Source organism: Bos grunniens, chromosome 22 (genome assembly GCF_055505025.1).
Source record: "Bos grunniens cultivar Pamir isolate PY7600 chromosome 22, Bosgru_T2T1.0, whole genome shotgun sequence".
Classification (NCBI taxonomy): Eukaryota; Metazoa; Chordata; class Mammalia; order Artiodactyla; family Bovidae; genus Bos; species Bos grunniens.
Window position 1 is genome coordinate 49,845,163 of NC_141186.1, and position 21,366 is coordinate 49,866,528.

The 21,366-nt window shown below is 42.6% G+C and overlaps 1 protein-coding gene across 19 annotated transcripts in view; it reads right to left on the reverse strand.

Moving 5' to 3' along the window:
- DOCK3 (dedicator of cytokinesis 3) overlaps positions 1 to 21,366 on the reverse strand; it is a 307,148-nt gene that overhangs the window by 77,721 nt on the left and 208,061 nt on the right. For all 19 annotated transcript variants that reach the window (XM_086367783.1, XM_086367778.1, XM_086367775.1 and 16 more), the window contains 7 exons: positions 16,496 to 16,621; positions 6,858 to 6,982; positions 5,223 to 5,385; positions 4,445 to 4,551; positions 3,733 to 3,904; positions 3,289 to 3,386; positions 108 to 191 (listed from right to left, as the gene is read on the reverse strand). In XM_086367783.1, coding sequence (XP_086223909.1) covers positions 108 to 191; positions 3,289 to 3,386; positions 3,733 to 3,904; positions 4,445 to 4,551; positions 5,223 to 5,385; positions 6,858 to 6,982; positions 16,496 to 16,621 — 875 coding nt within the window. The remainder of the gene's footprint in view (positions 1 to 107; positions 192 to 3,288; positions 3,387 to 3,732; positions 3,905 to 4,444; positions 4,552 to 5,222; positions 5,386 to 6,857; positions 6,983 to 16,495; positions 16,622 to 21,366) is intronic.

Genomic DNA, 21,366 nt, shown 5'->3' on the forward strand with positions numbered 1-21,366 from the left:
GAACATCTACATCTTGTGCCGACTCACTCAAATAAACTGCTTTCCTCAGATTTTTAAAAAGTATGTGACAGGAATAATCAATAGAAATCAGGAAAGGTAAGACTTACCAAAGACTGAAATACCAGCAGGCCATATTTCTCTGTGTTATCATCCAAAATCACAAAGAGTGTATCTAAGATGTCCTGCAGAAACTGCAATAGCATAAAAACCAGAGGGCTCAGGTCTAGGACCTTGGACACATGGTCAGACATTCAAACACCAATGAATTTATCTCCCAAACAAACAAAATCAAAGATCTCCTAAGACCTCACACTACCACTTAAAAATAACCTGGTATTCCATCTCCACCTAGCCAAGAAATAACTAGGTGAACTTTGGGTGTTTGATTACAGCCCAAAGGGCCCTAAGAGAGACCTAAAGAGGCTCTTCCTGTTGGGTAAGTGCTAAACTTATAAGAAAGAGCAATTACCTAAAAAATTTAGACCACCCATGAAGAATAGCAATCTTGAAGGCAATCTAACTGATTTTGATGTCAAATTCATTTTGAGAAAAAGTGCCTACTTTCCTGGGACCCCAAAATTCAGTAGTCTCTTATTGTCTACTATGACCTAACTCTGTAGAGGACATCTGGATAAAGATGTGACAAGCTAGGCCTACAGAAACTTATTTTTTGGTCTAGAAATTAGTATCCCAGGAGAAGAGAGAATGCAGCTGATGAGGGATGTCAAAGAGGGTAAAAGATCTGGAGACAACATTTTTCTTTTTTTGAGCAGGTGCCTTTTTCTTTCTAAGATGCCAAAGTCCAGGGAGAGAATAATAAATATTCATGGATGCTCCCAGTCTTCAAAAATCAAACCTAATACTCTGTTGGTCAAAATGTAATTTAATGATATAATGTTTACAACTTGCTTCAAAACAACATAAGGTAGAAGGCATGGATGAGGGATTTATGGGCAGGACTGGCCAGGGGTTGGTGACAGTCAGGGATGAACGACAGGGATGTGTAGGGTTATTTATTCTGTCTGCATCTTTGGATGCTTGAAATTTTCCAATAAAAAGTAAAAAATAATTAAAATGATAGCATATTCCCTTTACATTCTCTCCTGGCTGGCTTGAGAAAAATACTGATGCTAAAACCAGAAATACTGGTAGGATGTTCTCTTGTCGGGAATGTAACAACTCATCCTTAAAAAGATCACAGAGTTTTCATAGTATGTGGTCTGCTCTACTGGTGAAATTATTAATATGTTTAGAAGGAAAAAATGCCCTGAGTGTAAATTTATCTTAAGTTTCAAAACTAGTTTGTATAAAGTTTCAAAAGCTTGTTTGTATAAAGAGTTCTTTTAAAAATTTATGATACTCTGATCAATTAACACAAAATTCATGTAAGACTTCATAAAAGTACAAAGAAATAAACAGACTTTAAAATTATTTCTCATGTGGAGACACCATGTTGTGTATTACTGAGTCAATGGAGCTGTAAAATGAAAGCACAGACAGTGCAGTGGTAACAGATTTGATCCCTGCAATGACGGAGCCAAGAATGTCCACTCATGGACAAGGTGCCTTTCTGAAATTGAATCTCTAGCCTACATTCCACTGCGCTTGCTAATCACCCAAAGCATGTCCATTCTCCTCAGTTGAGTTCAGTCCATTGTGCAGAATCCACCTACCAGGCTTTCACCATCGGGAAGTGCCTGGGGTTCTTCTTGAGCTCAAGTCAGGTGGGCAAACACCTGGCTTCTACACAGTGTGGAGAAGCCCTAGGGTAACAACTGGGGTTGGGCAGTGTTGCTGTCAGTTTGCTCAGGCCGTTAGGTGGGAAGTGTCACAAAAGCACATGAAGAGACACGTGTACCCCAATGTTCATCGCAGCACTGTTTATAATAGCCAGGACATGGAAGCAACCTAGATGTCCATCAGCAGATGAATGGATAAGAAAGCTGTGGTACACATACACAATGGATTATTACTCAGCCATTAAAAAGAATACATTTGAATCAGTTCTAATGAGGTGGATGAAACTGGAGCCTATTATACAGAGTGAAGTAAGCCAGAAGGACAAACACCAATACAGTATACTAACGCATATATATGGAATTTAGAAAGATGGTAACGATAACCCTGTATACGAGACAGCAAAAGAGACACTGATGTATAGAACAGTCTTATGGACTCTGTGGGAGAGGGAGAGGGTGGCAAGATTTGGGAGAATGGCATTGAAACATGTGAAATGTCATGTATGAAACGAGATGCCAGTCCAGGTTCAATGCACGATGCTGGATGCTTGGGACTGGTGCACTGGGACGACCCAGAGGGATGGTATGGGGAGGGAGGAGGGAGGAGGGTTCAGGATGGATTTTCTTTTAAAAATTTAGAAAAAAATAATTAAAAAAAAAAAAAAACAACAAATAGATGGTGAGACAGGGTGGGGCAGAGGGAAAAAAGGATTAAACTTTTTTCTTCTCTGTCCAGCTTTAGAACTGCTGATATTTCTGGATCATAGTACTACATTGTAAATTTTATTTTCAAAATAAATTTATATATAATAGTTTGCTCTGGGGAAAACAGATTTCTGTCTTAAAAGCAACTCCAAAGGTAAAATGAAGAAGGACACCTAGAACTTTAAAATCAGTTTTTCTATATGATGTCTTCATAGTTTTTGAAATACAGCATTTTAAACTCCATTTCTGTCTCAAATAGCTATAATTATCAAAGGAGCTGTACATTCAATATTTGAAAACACACACACACACACATAAAAGCCGTTGAGGCAGAGAGGAGGGTAGAGTTCTCTGGTCTGGACTCTTAAGTGAGAGACTGGGCAAAATCAGGAGTTCCAGTTCATGGAGAATATTTAGAGTTATTCTAGATAATCCAGAGAGTGGGGCTAGGAGGACACCAGGCTGGGTTTGTGGTAGAGGTTTACAGAGTAAGCAGAGAGAGGAAGCGAGCAGAGACCTAGAGGCATGCAGGTGGCAGCCCACACTGGGACTGTTTCTGAGAGGCTGCCCTTTAATTATCACTTTGCTTTCTGGGAAGAAAAACAAGCCAGAAAATAGGGTTTAAAACTTAAATATAGTTTCTAAAAGGTAATAAACCTGATGTGATACCTACTTTAAAGAAAGAAGCTAATTGAAAAAAATAAAAATAACTTTATCTCTACTCACTTAACTATATACCTTAAAAAGTGGTCTCAGGGGCTTATAGGCAGAAATCAAGGGGAAGTAAGGCCCTCTGCCCAGATTCTTGCTCAGCTAGCACGTGTGAACTAGGTGAAAACCATACCTTAACAATTTCCTCCCCACTGACATGCCGCAGCCGCCCAAGGATGTCCATGATCCGGTCTGGAAAGGCCTTCCATTTCAGCAGAGCAAGGAGGTCCACTAGGAAGCAAGCCCCAAAAATGGTGAACCCTGGCTATGTCATGGGCAAGCAAAGCCTAGACTCCCCCTGCCAAGGGTGGGTGGGATCTAGAGAGACGGAAATAGCTGGAAGCAGTGAAACAGCCTCCAGAGTGCTGCGATCAAGGCTACAGACACATCTGTAAAACCATGGAAAACCCCTTAGCTTGCTATTACCAAGTGATTCCCTAAACTTCGAATGAGAAGAATTCCCTCACTATGGCATGAAAAAGCAGAAGCAACAATTTCTGTCTCCTGACAAATACCAGCAACATGAAGCAGCAAGTGGGGACAGTGCAGGGCTCCACCCTGCAGGCACCTGGCCTACCGTTCTGGGTGAGCTTGGTGGAAGAGAGCTGTGTGGAAATGAAGAAAGACTCTTTGGTGCTGCGCTGGAAGATGAGGCTGGAGGGGATGTTAGGGCAGCCATTGTAATCCTCTTTGCAGCAGGGCAGGCCCAGGTACAGAGCGTGGTTGTTAAACGTGCTATTCTCATCACACTGTAGGCATAAGTAGAGAACACAGAATATTTCTGGAACCATGCCACATGTAAAACATCAGTCCCAGGGATTTTGGGTTCTTGAGGCTGGACCTTGGACCTCAGGTCCTGTTAGAAGAGTGTTTCCTAAGCACTTTAAAAGTGTTTTCCATTTCTTCCCCCAGAATGGCTCACACGCCTTTTTAAAGAAAACATGGCGAAGCTCATGCCCTCTATCTGTTGTGCAGAAAACTTTGTGCCGGCTTTGCTGTGATAGCTGACAGAATCAGAGTCTCAAATGGCAGGTTTCCAAATGTAAAAGCCAAGGCCGTAATGGCACAAAGGGGCTGAATAACAGATTTCCACAACTAGTGGAGTGAGAAGTTGGAAACAAAGGCCCTGCTGGCGTGACCTGTGGGAAAAGACAAAAGCCTGCCCACAGGTGTCCTGCTGTCTCCACCTGCACTCCACCCTAGATCCTCTGGCCCACTCAGGGGGAACCACCTGACCGAGAACCACATGTGAGAGTGGTCTGAGCAGGGGATAGACTCAGGCTCCGTACCTTGTACACGTAGAGCTCATGGATGTCATCGGAGAGGGTGGTGCCATCGTCCCGCATCAAGGGTGAGAATGCAAAGCCGAAGAGTTTCTTTTCCCCTTTGTCTTTGGCTGCAATCAGAGCCAAGCATGAGTTGTTCGGCCTCTCACCTCCCTTTCCAACAGAAATTCCCCTTTTCCTTATCACCTTGTGTGCTTTACTTCTTTGTCCCTTACTTTGTTCATTAAATAGTTAGCAACCTGATGGTAAGAAGGATCAGAAATGTACTAGGCTGAGTTTCCATTTATATCGCAAGGTACGCACGCTACCTAGAACCAAACAGAAACTACATGGCTAGTCTTGATAAACCAGGGGCTCTTTAAGAAGGAGTTTACAATATACAAAGGAAACCCCCAAAGAGGAATGACCCTGGCAATTATCCACTGTCCAAGTCAGACACTACAAAAGGCCAACAACATCAGATCTCATTTTTAAAAAATATTTCTTTTTGATGTGGACCATTTTTAAAGTCTTCATTGAAGTTGTTACAATACTTAACCAGGGACTGAACCCACAACCCTGGAACTGAATATGAAGTCTTAACTGCTGGACCCAGGGAAGTCCCCAGATTCCACGTTTTTGAATCACTGTCCAAAGAAGAGTCTCTGATGACATCCCACCTCTGTGTACACAACTCCTCATTTTCTTGCCCTGATACTAATAAAACTCTTATTTCTGTCTCAGAGAAGGAAGAGTTATATTTATATTCTCAAAGCAACGTAGAGAGAGAAATCTCACTCACTGGAACAGTGTCTGAACTCGAAGCGCAGGTGGGAGCCCCGGAACCGGTCGATGGGGATGGGCAATTTGATAATCTCTCCCCAGCGAGGACTGTTGCTGTGGTAGAGGACGAAGGAGTGGTAGGAACTCCTGTTGGGCTCTCCTGAACCCAAGCTGATGCAGTCCTGGAAGAGAGAAGCAGAGCAACATACCATCATACTGGAGGGGGTCCCTTGGATTTCTCTGGACATTTCACTTCTTCCTTTGTGAGGGTCTCATTTTTCCATCAGGCCAAATCTATCAGGTGACTGAAATTCAGACTCTAGGGGCAACTGTGAAGATGGCATAAGGAGCCAGCAGTCACAGTGCTCCTTGTTCTCCTTGGAGCAGAGGCAACCGCACACACCACTCAGCTCACCTGAAGGAAGCTGAGTGGTGCCATCTGAATCACTAAGGCAGACTCTTCATCCTCATTAAGAAAGAAATGGATTCAGTGAAGTCAACCGTACACAGAGCTTTCCAGATCAGAGAAATAATTAAATAACAAAACGGAGAGAACTGGTTTTCTAATCTTCAGCCCAAAGGTGTACTGGCATTTTATGTTGCCTGTGGCTGACTGTTCTTGGACATAACCAAGGTAGACCAGATTTAACTTGACCCCAGTTTCCAAATATTACTGTGAAAATGCAGTCCCATGCCCCCCGGGAAGCTGCAGGCAATACAATCCGGAGCAGCTCCCTGTCCACACAGGGCAGAGTGAACAGCTGAGAGCTCTGCTGACCCCCACATTACTCATGCAAACAAGAATTGCCTTAGTCCTTGAGGTGGGTTTTTTTAATGACACACATATCTCTAATACCACATCTACCCTCCATTTCTTTCTATTAAATAGCTTTGAGAGATGACTGTACTAAGTTTACCTCTTTCCTTCTGTAAAATGTGGATGATCACTGCTGTTCTGCCTACCTCATGAGGCTGCTGTCAACACACAGAAGCAAGGTTTGTAAAAGACTGATTTGCCTTCTACCATGTGGCATGCAAACAATGCCTTCTCATTTACCAAGGACTTGACCATGACTTGACTAAGGGAAAAACTGACATAATGAAAGTAGAAAAACAGCACTCCGGGTCTTCTCTTTTAATCAAGAGTGTCAGAGGGTCCTTGTGCTGCACTGGTTGGAAATCACCTTTGGGGGCCTGAGTCTGATGTTCCTTGTCACATAACCTGGTAACAGCAAGTGGGTATACCTATTTACTAAAGAGCAAATATAACTTTCTATATTAGCTCTAGGACCTAATAACAGGTCCAAACGAGTGGGACCTAATAACAGTTACCAAAACTAAGCAGCTGGATGCTAGACAGGTGGCTGAAAAAGTAACATGTAGGACAGAACTGTAGGGAATAGGTCTAAATGAGGACAGGAAGGATTCAGGTCAGACACTAGGAAGAATTTCTGAAAAGGCTGTATGACCCTGGAAGTCATTATCAGAGCATACTGCAGGGTTTCCCTGAAGAGAAGCTAAGGTGGAGAAGAGTCTTAGGAAGTGATTTGAGTTCAGTCCCTCTTGAGGAGGATGGGTCTCTGGACAAAGTCCACAGAAACACTAAAATTATTACAGGATTAGCTGCCATTTCAAACTGACCGGCAAACCTTACCTTCAAGATTTCGCCGTCTGCGTAAAGCACATACATAGTCACTTCAATATTCTTTTGAACGCTCTTTCCCCCTCTCTCAAAATCCCCCTTCTCCAGGGTGAGGTACAGGTCATTGCGGATATCACCTGCGGGGAAAGAAGTGTCACGCATTCATGACTGCAGAAGCCACTGTGCCCCATGTGCGTGGAGGACAAGGCTAGCATCTGGATCCTCCAGGGTTCAGGGAGGTGCTCAGGGCATTCCAAGCTTGGTTAATAACAATGGACGTTCCACCGGTATCAGTGCAGCAGTACTCAGGTGGGTTAGTCATGTGCCCTCTAAGTCTGAATCTTAAGGCTGTTCACCACAACTTGGCTAGGGTGGGAAAAGGCAGACTGTGGGGGACTGCTCAACCTCTCTCCCCTCCAAAAGAATGGCTGTAATCTAATCCTCCAAAAGAGGAAAGGTTTTACAATCAAAAGGAATAGCACTTCCTTTAATCATATCTACGTCTTAACCACTAATTCCTCGTCCTTTCCCTCTCTTTGCTACCTTTTCTTTTGGCAGCCCTCCATCTTTCTGAGTCTGCCTAGAGGATACACTGCTCCTTCCTTCTGGAGGCTTACCTAGTTTCATTCCCTGCTGGCGTGCCAGCAGGTCACTGGATGGGCAAGTTTTCTTCTTTTTGTAGCAAGTGCTCTGGGAGCAGATGACTCCCCAAAAGCGCAGGTACCAAAGCACTGGGGCGACAGTGTTGTGCTCCTGTGCTTTGAGTCCAGCCCGTGCAGCCCACACTGGCTGCTTTAGAGTGGGCAGGAGCAGAACCAGCTGCAAGTCTGAAATGACCTAAGTCTCAAATGCCTTTTTCTTTAAGGGGGGATGGAACTGTCTGTTCATGTATAAAAGGAGCTTATATGGGCTGCTCTAAGCTTCTAAACCCGCAAAGTGACCAATTTTACTTAACACAAACTAAGAAGGACTTTTGACTTGCAAAAAAAAAAAAAAGTAAAGCCTATGGGGGGGGAGGGGAATTTCAAAGGAAGAAAATGACAAGGGAAACCAGGTGAGGCCAAAGTGAGATGTGTCGGCAGCCTGAAGAAAACTGAAAGTTAATGGAACAATTCATTAACTTGCAAAGCAAACCAGTTCAGAAATCAAATTCTTTCTACTTCGGTTTCTACAAAAACTGGCACATGTAAGTCTGTTCATTACTTGGAATCACAATGACATAAAGAGGCTTTGTTTTTGGTGAGCTACTAAGCTTTCTGGTTTGGCCAGGTACTTAATGAGAGCCTCTTTTCCGCACTGCCCACTTCTCTAACTGTGGGTTTCTGAGTGTCTCTTACACATCAAACAGTGATAGATTAAGACTGGCCCATATCTTGGGCTTTAGGGGTCTTTATGTCCAAACCTTCTGTTCTTCATATTGCCTTCCTACCCTATGAGTACTGTCAATTTTTTTTTTTTTGGTCACATAATACTCTCAAAAGAGCAGTCCATGAGAAACGATTATTCTCTGACAATGCAGAGAACTTTAACAAGCGAAAGCTATTTCCCTAAACAAATATCCCTGAGGCTTCACGAAGGGAAGAAGAAAATGTGTTCTTGAAAATCACATGCAAATGCAACTGCTGGGCACGTGGGACCGACTTCAGGGGGTCCATCCTTGCAGTCGGTACAGACTTTCCTCCTGGGCTGAGCAGAACCTCTACTTTGAATTCTGATGAGTCTGGAAGTTTAATCTTCCTCTTTTGAACAATCCTACTTGGGTCCTCCTTCACTTTCATGCATTGGAGAAGGAAATGGCAACCCATTCCAGTGTTCTTGCCTGGAGAATCCCAGGGACGGGGGAGCCTGGTGGGCTGCCGTCTATGGGGTCACACAGAGTCGGACACGACTGAAGTGACTTAGCAGCAGCAGCAGGTCATTAAAAAGAGCACTTGTGTGCAGGTAGGGTGGGGAAGGCAAGCAGGAGGAGAAGGAAAACTCAAATTCATCAGTTTGCTACTGTCAGAACAGAGGATGAAAAAAATCAGCCCTCAAAGTAAAATTCAAAATTACTGGGAACTTAACTATAGGTTATTGCCATTATAATGGGGGAAATCAGAGTTGGTTACACCTTAAATTTTTAAAAACTGGAACAGACACCTCAGAGCTTTCTCCTGATAATAGCCTCTTAGTTACATATTAGCTTTTCTATGGAACTTAATTAATTATTCAATTTCTAGGATGATTTGGCATAAAGTGAATAGAGAATTTTAATATCTAAAGAATAGGTGCTTTGTTTAAAATTACCCTGGTTTAAATCAGCACTCTCTGGAAGTTATTCTCAAGACAATTCATGTGACTCTTCAAAGCAGATGTTGGCTACCAGCAACAGTATTCTAGCTTGTACAAGCATTTTAAATTTCTGTGGCTCTATACAAAAGGTAACATATTATAGTAAGTATGTCCCTAAATGGAACATTTCAAACTTTTCCTAGCATTGTATGATATAAAATACTAATATCAAATTGAACATCATCTTACAGATGGATAATAACAGAATTTGGTCTGTTTTGGTTTTATAGAGTGAGTTCATAGTTTCTGGGAAGCTTCTCCAGGGTATTTTAAACCAGAATGCCAATTTCAAATAAGGACTGAGCTAGATATTCCTACAGGTTTCATTCTTTTAAAATTTTCTATTTAAATAGAATGCCTTTTGTGATCATCTAGAAAATGTGTAAATACACATAACTGTACCCTCTGAGTTACACACTGAAGCAGCTTGATTTCATCAGATCTTTCCTCTTTATTTACAGAATAGATCTGCCTAGAACCAAGGCCATTCTCAGTCAGAAGAGTTGCAATTTTGTAAATTATGGCCTCAATTTTGAAAACAGCTCTTTGTAACAGTTAATGTAGCTGGGGCCTTCTCCTCAAAAGCTCTCTGGAGGATCATTTAAATTGAACTCTCCACTAATTCTCAAGGAACTAGAAGAAACAAATGTGAAGAGCTCCAGGATGTAATGAGCCAGGCCTGCCTTACAGAGAGCTTCCCAGGGTCCCCGCTGTTCACAGCTATCCTGATCGCATGTTACATGTTTACAAAGTAGGATCATGGGTTAATACTGTCTCCAGGAGGCTTGTGTAAACTTTAGCACCAGTGGCCGGGAAATATTACCAGGAGAGGCATGAGGACAGGCACCTTACAATAAGGATGGGAAAGAGAAGGCCTGAGCAGCAGTTTCTGTGATTAGTTTGGAGACCACTGCGTATATCTGAATCATCTAGGGAGCTTGTTAGAACTAGATTTCGAATATTCACCCTTAGAGATTCTAGTAGGTCTTGGGTGGGGCTTGTGTACTTGTATCTTTAAAAAGCATCAGGTAACTCTGATGCTCTCCAGGGTTTAACATCAGGGGACCATAAAGTGTGGGTCTGCTGGGAAGATGCTAGTGAAGTCTGTCTGGGGGTGTGGAACTGGGTAGCTCTTAAGACAGCATGGAGGATTGATGGGACGGGTATGGAGGGGGGAAGCTTTCTGGAAGCAAGTGGGAGTGTGTATTGTGGAGGGCAGCCCTGATTCCATTTGCTAGGTGTCCTCTGCTTCCTAAGATTGGCAGAGCCTCTAAAAGCATCAGCAGTGCCTTACATCTCTGAATGCTTGGTGCTCAGTTGACACGCAACAGAGTTTCTTGAATGGGAAGATGAATGAATGAGGCTGTTCTTGTAAGAGCGCTTCAGAATAAATAATCTTTGTCCCTTTTTCAGTTTCACACAGCAGCCAGTGACAGCTGTTGGTACAGCTGCATGTCAGAGAAGTAGGGACTTAAGAGTCGGCAGAGGCTGGCAAACTTTTTCTGGAAGAGGCCAGATAGTAAGTACCTTTCAGGCTTTGTGGGCCACATGTTCTTTGTTTTCACAACCCTTTTAAAACGTAAAAAACCATTCTGAGTTGGCAGACAGTATGAAAGGCTTCTGGATTTGGCCTATGGGCTATAGTTTGCTGATACAGTGTTCAACTGTCTAGAGCAGCGTCACGACCCAGCAACACTCCAGATTCCTAGAAGTCGACACAAAACAGATGCTGGGGAGGGAGCCAGGTCAGGGACCTGAGGCCGTCTGATGATGTCAGGGATTGGCCTGAAACATTCTGGGGTCCTTAGAGACAGAGGTCTCAGAAGGAAGCAGTGCTTTGCAGCTACCGGAATCCCAGGGGGCTGGGAAGCACTGGGACAGAGCTGCATCCAGCAGAGAACAGCGTGCGCTTCAGTGGCCGGGCCTGATCATCCAAAGACCTGCATCCTAGTGCGACTCTGGAGAAACAGCTCATCACATGTTTGCAGGTCTCCTCTGAAAGCAGTCTCTACAGAGGTTTCAGAGTCTTCGAGGTCCAGCTCAGGCACCAGAGTCTCTGTTAGCAAGATCGTCTCTTGCCAGACACGCCAGCCTTACTTGGAGTTTGGGGGGCACTACGTCTTGCTTGGATTCTTTATTACATTCATGTTCCTTCTGTACAAATGACTCACACCACGTGTGAGGCTCTGGGTTCAAGGATAATAGTGTTAACTACTACATTATTTAGAACTTGTCCAATTCGAGACAGGATTAGAAAGAGCTTCTGTGGATAGTGCTTTCTTTCCCTTAAGACCACCTAAAACTAGAACGCATCTTCTCCAAGGAGACACTGCAGCCTGCTCGAGATGGGGCCAATTCCATCTCTTGGCAGAACAGGAGTCTCCTGACAGCATTCACGGAGATGTGGAGATGTTAACTACCATCCTGTATGGACAGTTTCAGACATGTGACCAAAGTTTTATATGCTGGAGTAGCTCTTATTCTGAGGAAGAGATTTTAAAAAAAAGCTCTGGGAAGATTTCTTTAGAGTACCCAGGAAAGACAGGTTCTTTGTTTTTCTAACCAAGTCTTCAATGTCACGCTTCTATTGGTTTCTATTGCTACAAAGTCAGTGACGTTCTCTGCTCTAACAGAATGACAGGAATGGACACGGTGACATCACTGTGCATAGCTATTCCTTTCTTGGGTCAGGGATGTGGGGATATTCCAACCCATTGTGGGACCAGATGTGATCATTCCTAAACTATCCCTTAGAGATACAGCCAAAGCTTCATGTGACACTCAGACTGACCACAATCTTTTGAATCTACTTGTGGTAAATACTGTCATCACTCTTTTGAGGAGAACTTTTCTTTCAAAAGTCATGAGATGTGTCCAGCAGAGCTGATAAGAGCAGCTTTCTGCCTTTCTGACTCTTCACAGCTTGGGATAAGCACTACTCATTTTCTTTTCAATGGGAATAGCTGATCTGTCTCATAAAAATCCTTTCCTGTATCTATTCACCTAGGGCTTTGTAAGGTTTTCTAAATATTCCAACATGTCCTTAGTTTTCTCTGATCTTAATAAACACCTAAAGTAATACACAGTCTCTAGGTTGGGCTGGTAGCTTCTCTAACATTGTGTCAGTTATCCCAAAAGGTGAGGCTGATGAAGGATTAATAATGTAAATGACACCCCACCCCAGTATTGCAACATTCCATGAAACAAATGAAGATGGAAACAAAGCAGGCAAAAGCAGACAGGACACACAAAAGCAGGAACTTACACCCAACTATCTTCATCTCTGCACCAGAAAGAAAGGGGCGAGAATGAGGGGACAGCACAGAGAGAAACAAGAACAATTAAGACAAACAGGAAAAGAGAAAAAAACATCACTTGCAGGTTGGTGATGAAGCATGCACTTTATATCAGGGATCAAAGCAAAGGACAGAGTGTATTTCTGAGCACAAGGGCAGGAGTCGGGGGGCCCCCTTGAGGGCTGCCATGCCAGCATAGCTGCCTTCTAAAGGGCAAGGTCAGGGCAACCCAGAGAGGAGCTTGTACCAGGTCTGATTCATAGAGGGGCAAAACATCCCTAAAGCAGAGTACTCTTTAGGACACAGTTCTCAAAGGGGGCCCTAAACCATCACCTGATAGCCTGTGAGGAATACAATGCTCAGGTCCCACCCCAATCCTCCTGTATCAGAAACTCTTGAGGTGGGTTTAGCAATGTGATTTTCACAAGCCCTGCAGGTGATTCCGATACATACTAAAGTTAGAGCAATACTGGTTTAGGGAAAAAAAAAAACTTAGCCATCAGCTAGAATATATTAAAATCACAGGGCAAATTTCTTCTGACAAAAGAGAAGCTCATTTAACTAATATGAAACTTGACCCACAACGCCCAAGGTAAATGATAACCTTACAAATTCAAGGCTTAGAAAACAAGTTAAAAGGTTTCTTTCCCACAGAGCTATGACAGCTCTGCATTCCTACTGACTCCAGGGAATAGACTCTCCTGGAAAGCTGACACTTGGAAAACTGCACAGAAGCTGGTGGCACCCCCTGCTGGCTTAGACGAGGTTTGGAGGAGGGTACAGACCACTCTTGAGCAAGAGGTTTTAAATCATTCCCTTTCAGTTTACAGTCTTTTGGCTGACAGTTTTCTTGAAAGTTCTAATTGGGCTAATGCTGACAAGTGAGTCACAGAAAGCTCATTCACCTGAAACGTCTGCCCTGCTCCAGTATTTCCTCTCCATTTTCTTGAAAAAAATCTCAAGGAGTAAAAGTGTGTTGTAGAGTTATTAGTTTCTGTAATGAACTAAAATGAGTTGGGAGGGAAGGAGGAACTACCCATAGAAATATGGCAATAAACCAACAAAAGGCTATTAGGTGCTCAGTTTCAAAATCAGGCTTAAGTTCCCATATCGGTTTATTCTTCTGTAATCTTGGATGGAGTTTCCTGGGTTTATGTGCCTTCTCTGCGACTCCCAGAACACCACGAGCAATGGTGGTCTTGCCTCGTGCTCACTACCATGAGTCATGAACACAGCTGGATGCCTATGCAGTCAGGGCCTTGGCTGTGGCAAAGAGTAGGACATCTCCTGTTCACAGCAGTCACATGGTGTATCTTACACACTCGTGGAAAGCAACAGGAGACCACTGGAAAGCCATTTTCTGAAATCCTGTGTCAGATACTGGTGTGGTTAGAACTTGTCTAAATGCTGTAACTCAGACCTACAAGCTCTGTCAATATGCTTTGACAAGGACCTGTCTGGGCCATCTGACATAAAGGACCTCCCCAAATGAGTATCTAGTAGTTTCTCCCAAATGCTGGTAGTTTCAAAATAAGAGCCATAGTATATGAACCATTCTAATTTTTCCATGTATTCTAATTTCTCAGACTTCAGCGCTGAAACGCTCACAGTTATTAACATAGTTCATTTCATTGTTCATTTCTCTTATGACCATGTGTCAAGAAGCTGCAATTTCTTGTAACTCAGTCATACCAGCACCATGAGGGCCGAGGGACCATTGCAGCCCAGATCCAATATTCCCACGGGTGAAGAGTGGACCAGCTGCAGGTGGAGGGTGACCTCACAAAGGGACTTCCTGTCACAGACGTGGTTTCCCAGGACAGGTGGGCCACAACTGGAAACACTGCTCCACACTTTTCTTGCTGCTCTAGCAGAACCTTCAGGGCCAGCCCTATCGTCTCACCCAAGGAGGGCAAACCCACTCTCATGGTATCTTGTGGGGGCATTAAAGGTACTGTCAGTTGTTAGCACACAATCTGTGCAAAAAAAGTCTTTCCTCGAGAGGAGGTAAGGTAAAAGAGAGGAGAGACACATAGAGGACTGCTTCCTGCCTGTGAATCAACCTCACTTTCAGCTCCAGCACTCGATCCTTCAAGAGCAGACAACTCAGCAAAGAGCACATTCACAGCCCCAGTCTGGACACCCTAGGACTGCCAGTGTCTCTGTCTTGTGGGGCAAATCAGACAGTGATGCCTCAGCTGCCCAATGGAGGAAATGCTCCTGACACTCTGCTTGCCTCACCAATGATACTGATACTGCTTACTTCCAAGGTCATGTCCAACTTTCTCAGAAGCCCTTTATCAACCTGTGTGCCAGTGACACAGAGATTCAGAGTGCTCACAAAAAGATCTCTTTCCACAGGAGAGGTATGGATGCTGTAACTCTTGAATTTAGTCTGCTTAAAGATTTTTGACTGAAGCTTGTTTCTTTCTAGTCTCTGCTCACTTTGTTTTGATTCTATGACTGTGTGAGGGTTAAGAGGAAGGCAATGTCCAAATCTTAGACAAACTAGTTTTTAAAAGAGAGAAAAGACTTCAAGCATATCTTTCAGAATATATGACTCCATATCATGAGCCTGGATAGCTCATTTAAAAATGATCATCGGATCAGTTTTGGTAATCACCAATTATTTCTTCAGTGACATGTTGCCAAGAAGCTAGGGATGATGTCTGGGCTCTTCTCCTGATCACTAGGGTTACAGAAGGCTGAGAAACTGTCAGGACAGGATGGGAGACATGTCCTGTGGAGGATTTCACCCTAGGACTGTCATTCAAAAGATCCTCTTGTATGCATGAGCAAGAGACAAAGGCTGTTCACAGCAGCTTGCTCTGCAGTCACAGTGTCTATGGAGAGAGAATAAAAGTGACAGAAAACAAGTCTGGGCATAATATGGGGAGCAGAAGGACAGCTGGAATCCATCACAAGGCCTTCTGTATGCTCAGGCTATACTCTTCCCTGGGTATATGCTGGCATATATTTCCAATAAGAGGAGTTTTCAGCACTATGGAGAATTCCAAAGAGGTGATTATTTAGAGTGGTCACTAACAGTTTAGTCTAGCCTGGCTTGGCTCTTTTAAACAAAAGCAAATACGCTTTTAATTTTAGCAGAACACTGAATGAAACTCAATGGAAAAGGTAGGGTCATGCCTCCTGTAATTCATCCAGACAAGGAGCCATTTCCTTGTTCTTCCTTCCTTCTCGTTGTTCCCGTCTTCTCTGGTTCCAGACTGCCTCCCATCCATCAGAGCCATGCCTCTATCCTCCCCTCATTCCCCACAGCCCCCTGGTTCTGATGGCCTGTTTGGATCCACTGCTCTAGCTTGACCTGCATCTGCCTCACTAGGAAGCATGAGCTTTAGATTAACCTGCTGGAACCACACTTGAGAGCCAATGCGTTCCCACTTTCTGCCCTGGCTCTCCATCGGGCATTAGGTGAAAGTGGTTAGGACACTTTCTGAGAAACTGGCCCGGTAGTACTATTCACGCTGCCTAACCTATACCATTTGCCAATCCATTTTCCTGATATGGTATAGTGTTTTCATTGTTATGATTCATTTTTCTGATACAAATAAATCTGCTACTCCTACATGAACTGGGATTCACTGAGTATTATTATTCACAATAATACAGGCATTATTTTCCTTAAAGAGGATGTTCTTATGAGGGGATTCTCTTCTAAGATATGTAACTGAAGAGAAGTGTCTAAAAAAGGCATCCCTGTGAGGAGCTCTGTGTTGATTCCTAACATCCAGTCTCCACAAGAGACAAAAAGGTTCAAGTGCCAGATTGTGCTGTGTTGCCCTGGTGAAGGTATGTGGGGGCTTCTGGAAAAGAACAAATGCCAACAAGAGCCAAAGGAGCCATTGGCTGCAGACTGCAGTCAGCAACCTGACTCTGGCTGCAGAGGCTGTCAATGGCTGCGGGGCTCCTCCACAGTGTGGTGTGCCACCTGCTCACAAGGGGAGCACCACACTCCGTTCTTCTAACCCTTCTCCCACCCCAGCCCCAAGAGGTTCTGCCTACCTGGCATGATGACATCAGGAAATCCCAATTTTCTTGTAATTGCCAATCCCCTATTAAATATCATGGGATTTTCTCTCCTAATCTGTTCCATGTCTCCACGAAGAAGCTGCAGAGAAATGATAAGACCTACAAAAACAAAAGCATTTTTTTTTTAAACTCAGAATCACACTTCTACCCTAGAAAACACATAAAGAGCTTTTTTTTCCCCCCAGAGAAAAATGTGCAAAATTCAGCATTTTTCTTGAGAAAAGTTTTGAGGCAGAAAGTATACATTATTCTGAAGCGATATTCTAGAAAGCTAATAGAAAAACAGTATCGTAAAAGTAACTTTTCTCAGTAAGCCTATAACCATATTTGAGACCCCCAAAACTGATGTTAAAATGATGGCTTTAAATTTTTGTTCTGAATATGCTACCCAATGATTTACTTGATATCATCAGTAATATTTATCAGTTAAGTTGTCTCACTTTATTAGGTTGCATACTACAAAGCTTAGATACTGTTTTCAAGTCTGTGTATCAAGATATATATATACTAACTTCTGAGATTAAAGGTGAATTTTATAAAAAACCTTAATTTTATTCCCTTCTAAAGTTCACTTTCTAATATTTTCTAAAGTAAAATATTTCATTTAACATTTTATAAATTTTTTTTCTTGTTTTTTTTTTTCTTTTTAATCCTACTAAATCAAGTTATCCAGAATTCCCACTTTCGATATCTGACCACCTTTGGTATCTGATCAAAGTCCCCATCTTCCAACACCTCCAGATGGTGTCTCATTACCCCCGCCTGTCTTCAACAAGATTCCCATCAGGCCTATTTTAATGTTTCCTCTTAGTAATTTTTCATCCACTGATCCTCCAAACTAATCTTTTGCCATATTCCCCAATAAGTCCTCATCTTATTAGGAATTGAGCTCCATCTCTCTTCTCTACTGCAAAATCTCATTTCAATACGCCTTATACCTATGGTGGCAGTCCTCCTGAATAAAGTCTGCATTAATGCATTAACAAGTGTCATAAATAACTTTTTGTTTAAAACTAATTGCAAAGTTTTACAGGTCTGTCTTCATAATTAGTATCTATGAATAGAAATTAAAGAGAGGTGGGTTGGGTTCATTTCAAGGATTAATGCATTCTACATAATATAATGTATATGAAAAGTGGAAAGCACAGCAAATGTAGATTCTCTTAACAGCAGATGGTGGCATACATGTTGGGATATGATCTTTTTTTTTTTTTTAATTTTTCAGCACTTTATTTATTTATTTTTTATTTGATAAATTTAACGCCTTTTATTGCCATACCTCATTTTACTGTGCTTTGCTTTAGTGAGCTTTATAGATACATGTTTTTTTTTTTTTTTCCTTGTTAATTTTCTGTTTAGTTGATCTATCCATAAGTGTGAGTGGGGTATTAAAGTCTCCCACTATTATTGTGTTATTGTTAATTTCTCCTTTCATACTTGTTAGGATTTGTCTTACATACTGCGGTGCTCCCATGTTGGGTGGATATATATTTATAATTGTTATATCTTCTTCTTGGATTGATCCTTTGATCATTATGTAGTGACCTTCTTTGTCTCTTTTCACAGCCTTTGTTTTAAAGTCTAATTTATCTGATACGAGTATTGTAACTCCTGCTTTCTTTTGGTCCCTATTTGCATGGAAAATCTTTTTCCAGCCCTTCACTTTCAGTCTGTATGTGTCCCCTGTTTTGAGGTGGGTCTCTTGTAGACAACATATGTAGGGGTCTTGTTTTTGTATCCATTCAGCCAGTCTTTGTCTTTTGGTTGGGGCATTCAACCCATTTACGTTTAAGGTAATTACTAATAAGTATGATCCCGTTGCCATTTACTTTATTGTTTTGGGTTTGAGTTTATACACCATTTTTGTGTTTCCTGTCTAGAGAATATCCTTTAGTATTTGTTGGAGAGCTGGTTTGGTGGTGCAGAATTCTCTCAGCTTTTGCTTGTCTGAAAAGCTTTTGATTTCTCCTTCATACTTGAATGAGATCCTTGCTGGGTACAATAATCTGGGCTGTAGGTTATTTTCTTTCATCATTTTAAGTATGTCTTGCCATTCCCTCCTGGCTTGAAGAGTTTCTATTGAAAGATCAGCTGTTATCCTTATGGGAATTCCCTTGTGTGTTATTTGTTGTTTTTCCCTTGCTGCTTTTAATATTTGTTCTTTGTGTTTGATCTTTGTTAATTTGATTAATATGTGTCTTGGGGTGTTTCTCCTTGGGTTTATCCTGTTTGGGACTCTCTGGGTTTCTTGGACTTGAGTGATTATTTCCTTCCCCATTTTAGGGAAGTTTTCAACTATTATCTCCTCAAGTATTTTCTCATGGTCTTTCTTTTTGTCTTCTTCTTCTGGAACCCCTATGATTCGAATGTTGTAGCGTTTAATATTGTCCTGGAGGTCTCTGAGATTGTCCTCATTTCTTTTAATTCGTTTTTCTTTTATCCTCTCTGATTCATTTATTTCTACCATTCTATCTTCTAATTCACTAATCCTATCTTCTGCCTCTGTTATTCTACTATTTGTTGCCTCCAGAGTGTTTTTAATTTCATTTATTGCATTATTCATTATATATTGACTCTTTTTTATTTCTTCTAGGTCCTTGTTAAACCTTTCTTGCATCTTCTCAATCCTTGTCTCCAGGCTATTTATCTGTGATTCCATTTTAATTTCAAGATTTTGGATCAATTTCACTATCATTATTTGGAATTCTTTATCAGGTAGATTCCCTATCTCTTCCTCTTTTGTTTGGTTTGGTGGGCATTTATCCTGTTCCTTTATCTGCTGGGTATTCCTCTGTCTCTTCATCTTGTTTAAATTGCTGAGTTTGGGAGTCCTTTCTGTATTCTGGCAGTTTGTGGAGTTCTCTTTATTGTGGCTTTTCCTCGCTGTGTGTGGGTATGTAGAGGTGGCTTGTCAAGGTTTCCTGGTTAGGGAAGGTTGTGTCGGTGTTCTGGTGGGTGGAGCTGTATTTCTTCTCTTTGTTCAGTCGCGGTATGGGGAGGGAGGGAGGGATGCTGCAAACAAATGACACTGGCGTGCGCTCGCAGTGCCTCAGCCACACTGGGTCTGCCCCCGCTCACGGCGCGTGTAGCCTCCCTGCCCACACTGCTCAGGCTCTAGGTTGTTCCGCCGGGAACAATCCGAGGCTGGCCCTGGGTTGCATGCACCTCCCAGGTCCAAGCCGCTCAGGTTCAGGCACTCAGGTAGTCCTCAGAGGCGCAGACTCAGTTGGGGCTGCGTTTTGTGCTCTTCCCAGATCCGAGCAGCTCAGGTGATGAGGTGTTTGGCGAGCACCAATGCTGCGACTTATCGCCTCCCCGCCACTTGGTTATCTGGGTGTAAAACCGGCGCACCGTCTCAGGCAGATGTTGACCGTCCAGACCCCCAATAAGTTTTAGTTAGCAAAGAAGCCAGTTTTATAGATAATGTCTCTCTGGGGCTGCGATTGCCCCCTTCCGGCTCTGGCTGCCTGTCACCGGAGGGGGAAGGTTTGCAGCCGGCTACCTCTGTTTAGTCCTTTGTTCCGTGCGCGCGGGCTGGCGGTGTCTTAGGTTAGGGCTGGCTTTTCGCATGGTAGATATCCCACAGTCTGGTTTGCTAGCCCAAATTATTTCGGTCAGATAGTGCTCAGGGTATTCAGGCCAGATTCTTACTCTGAGCGATGCAGCCCGCGCCGCGCCTCCCTTGATACTGTTTTCAAGTCTGTGTATCAAGATATATATATACTAACTTCTGAGATTAAAGGTGAATTTTATAAAAAACCTTAATTTTATTCCCTTCTAAAGTTCACTTTCTAATATTTTCTAAAGTAAAATATTTCATTTAACATTTTATAAATTTTTAAAAAATTCTTTTTATATTGAAGTAGTACATGCTTAGACTGTAAATGGTATTGAACTACATACATTAAAATATGTTGTTTATATTTTTAGTAAACAAAAATATAGATAAGCTGCTGCTGCTAAGTCACTTCAGTGGTGTCCGACTTTGTGCGACCCTATAGACAGCAGCCCACCAGGCTCCCCCATCCCTGGGATTCTCCAGGCAAGAACACTGGAGTGGCTTGCCATTTCCTTCTCCAATGCATGAAAGTGAAAAGTGAAGTGGCTCAGTCGTGTCCGACCCTCAGCGACCCCATGAATTGCAGCCTTCCAGGCTCCTCTGTCCATGGGATTCTCCAGGCAAGAACACTGGAGTGGCTTGTCATTTCCTTCTCCAATGCATGAAAGTGAAAAGTTAAAGTGAAGTCGCTCAGTCATGTCTGACCCTCAGCAACCCCATGGACTGCAGCCTTCCAGGCTCCTCCGTCCATGGGATTTTCCAGGCAAGAGTACTGGAGTGGGGTGCCATTGCCTTCTCCAATAGATAAGCTAAGTGGATAGTTAATTTGATAGGGTCAAAGATTAATTATGTTTATTTGAAAACTGCTTATAATATTACTTTGAATATACGCAGCAACAAAAAAACAAACAAATTAAAATTAGATTCTTTGTGTAGGTCTATTCTTAGAGAAAATGTGTATTCTTCCAGGATTTTTCAAATGTTTATAATTTGGATGTCTCCCAGTATTCACCCTTCTCCCATCCCTGAAACATCAATCACTTTCCACATGGCACCTGGACCTGAGATGATGCTTCACATTAATATATGTTAAAAATAAAAATTTTAAATTTAAAAAAAAAAGAATCTAAGTCAAAACCATCTCAAAAACCCAGAGGACTATTGTATTAAAACTCAGACTGTGGTCTGGGAGATTAAGTTGCCCTCCTCTCTGTTCCCCAGCATCCCGAAACCTGGGCTCCCTGGTTTAGCCACTAAAGTATCTGATCGAGCTTCAGTTTCTTCA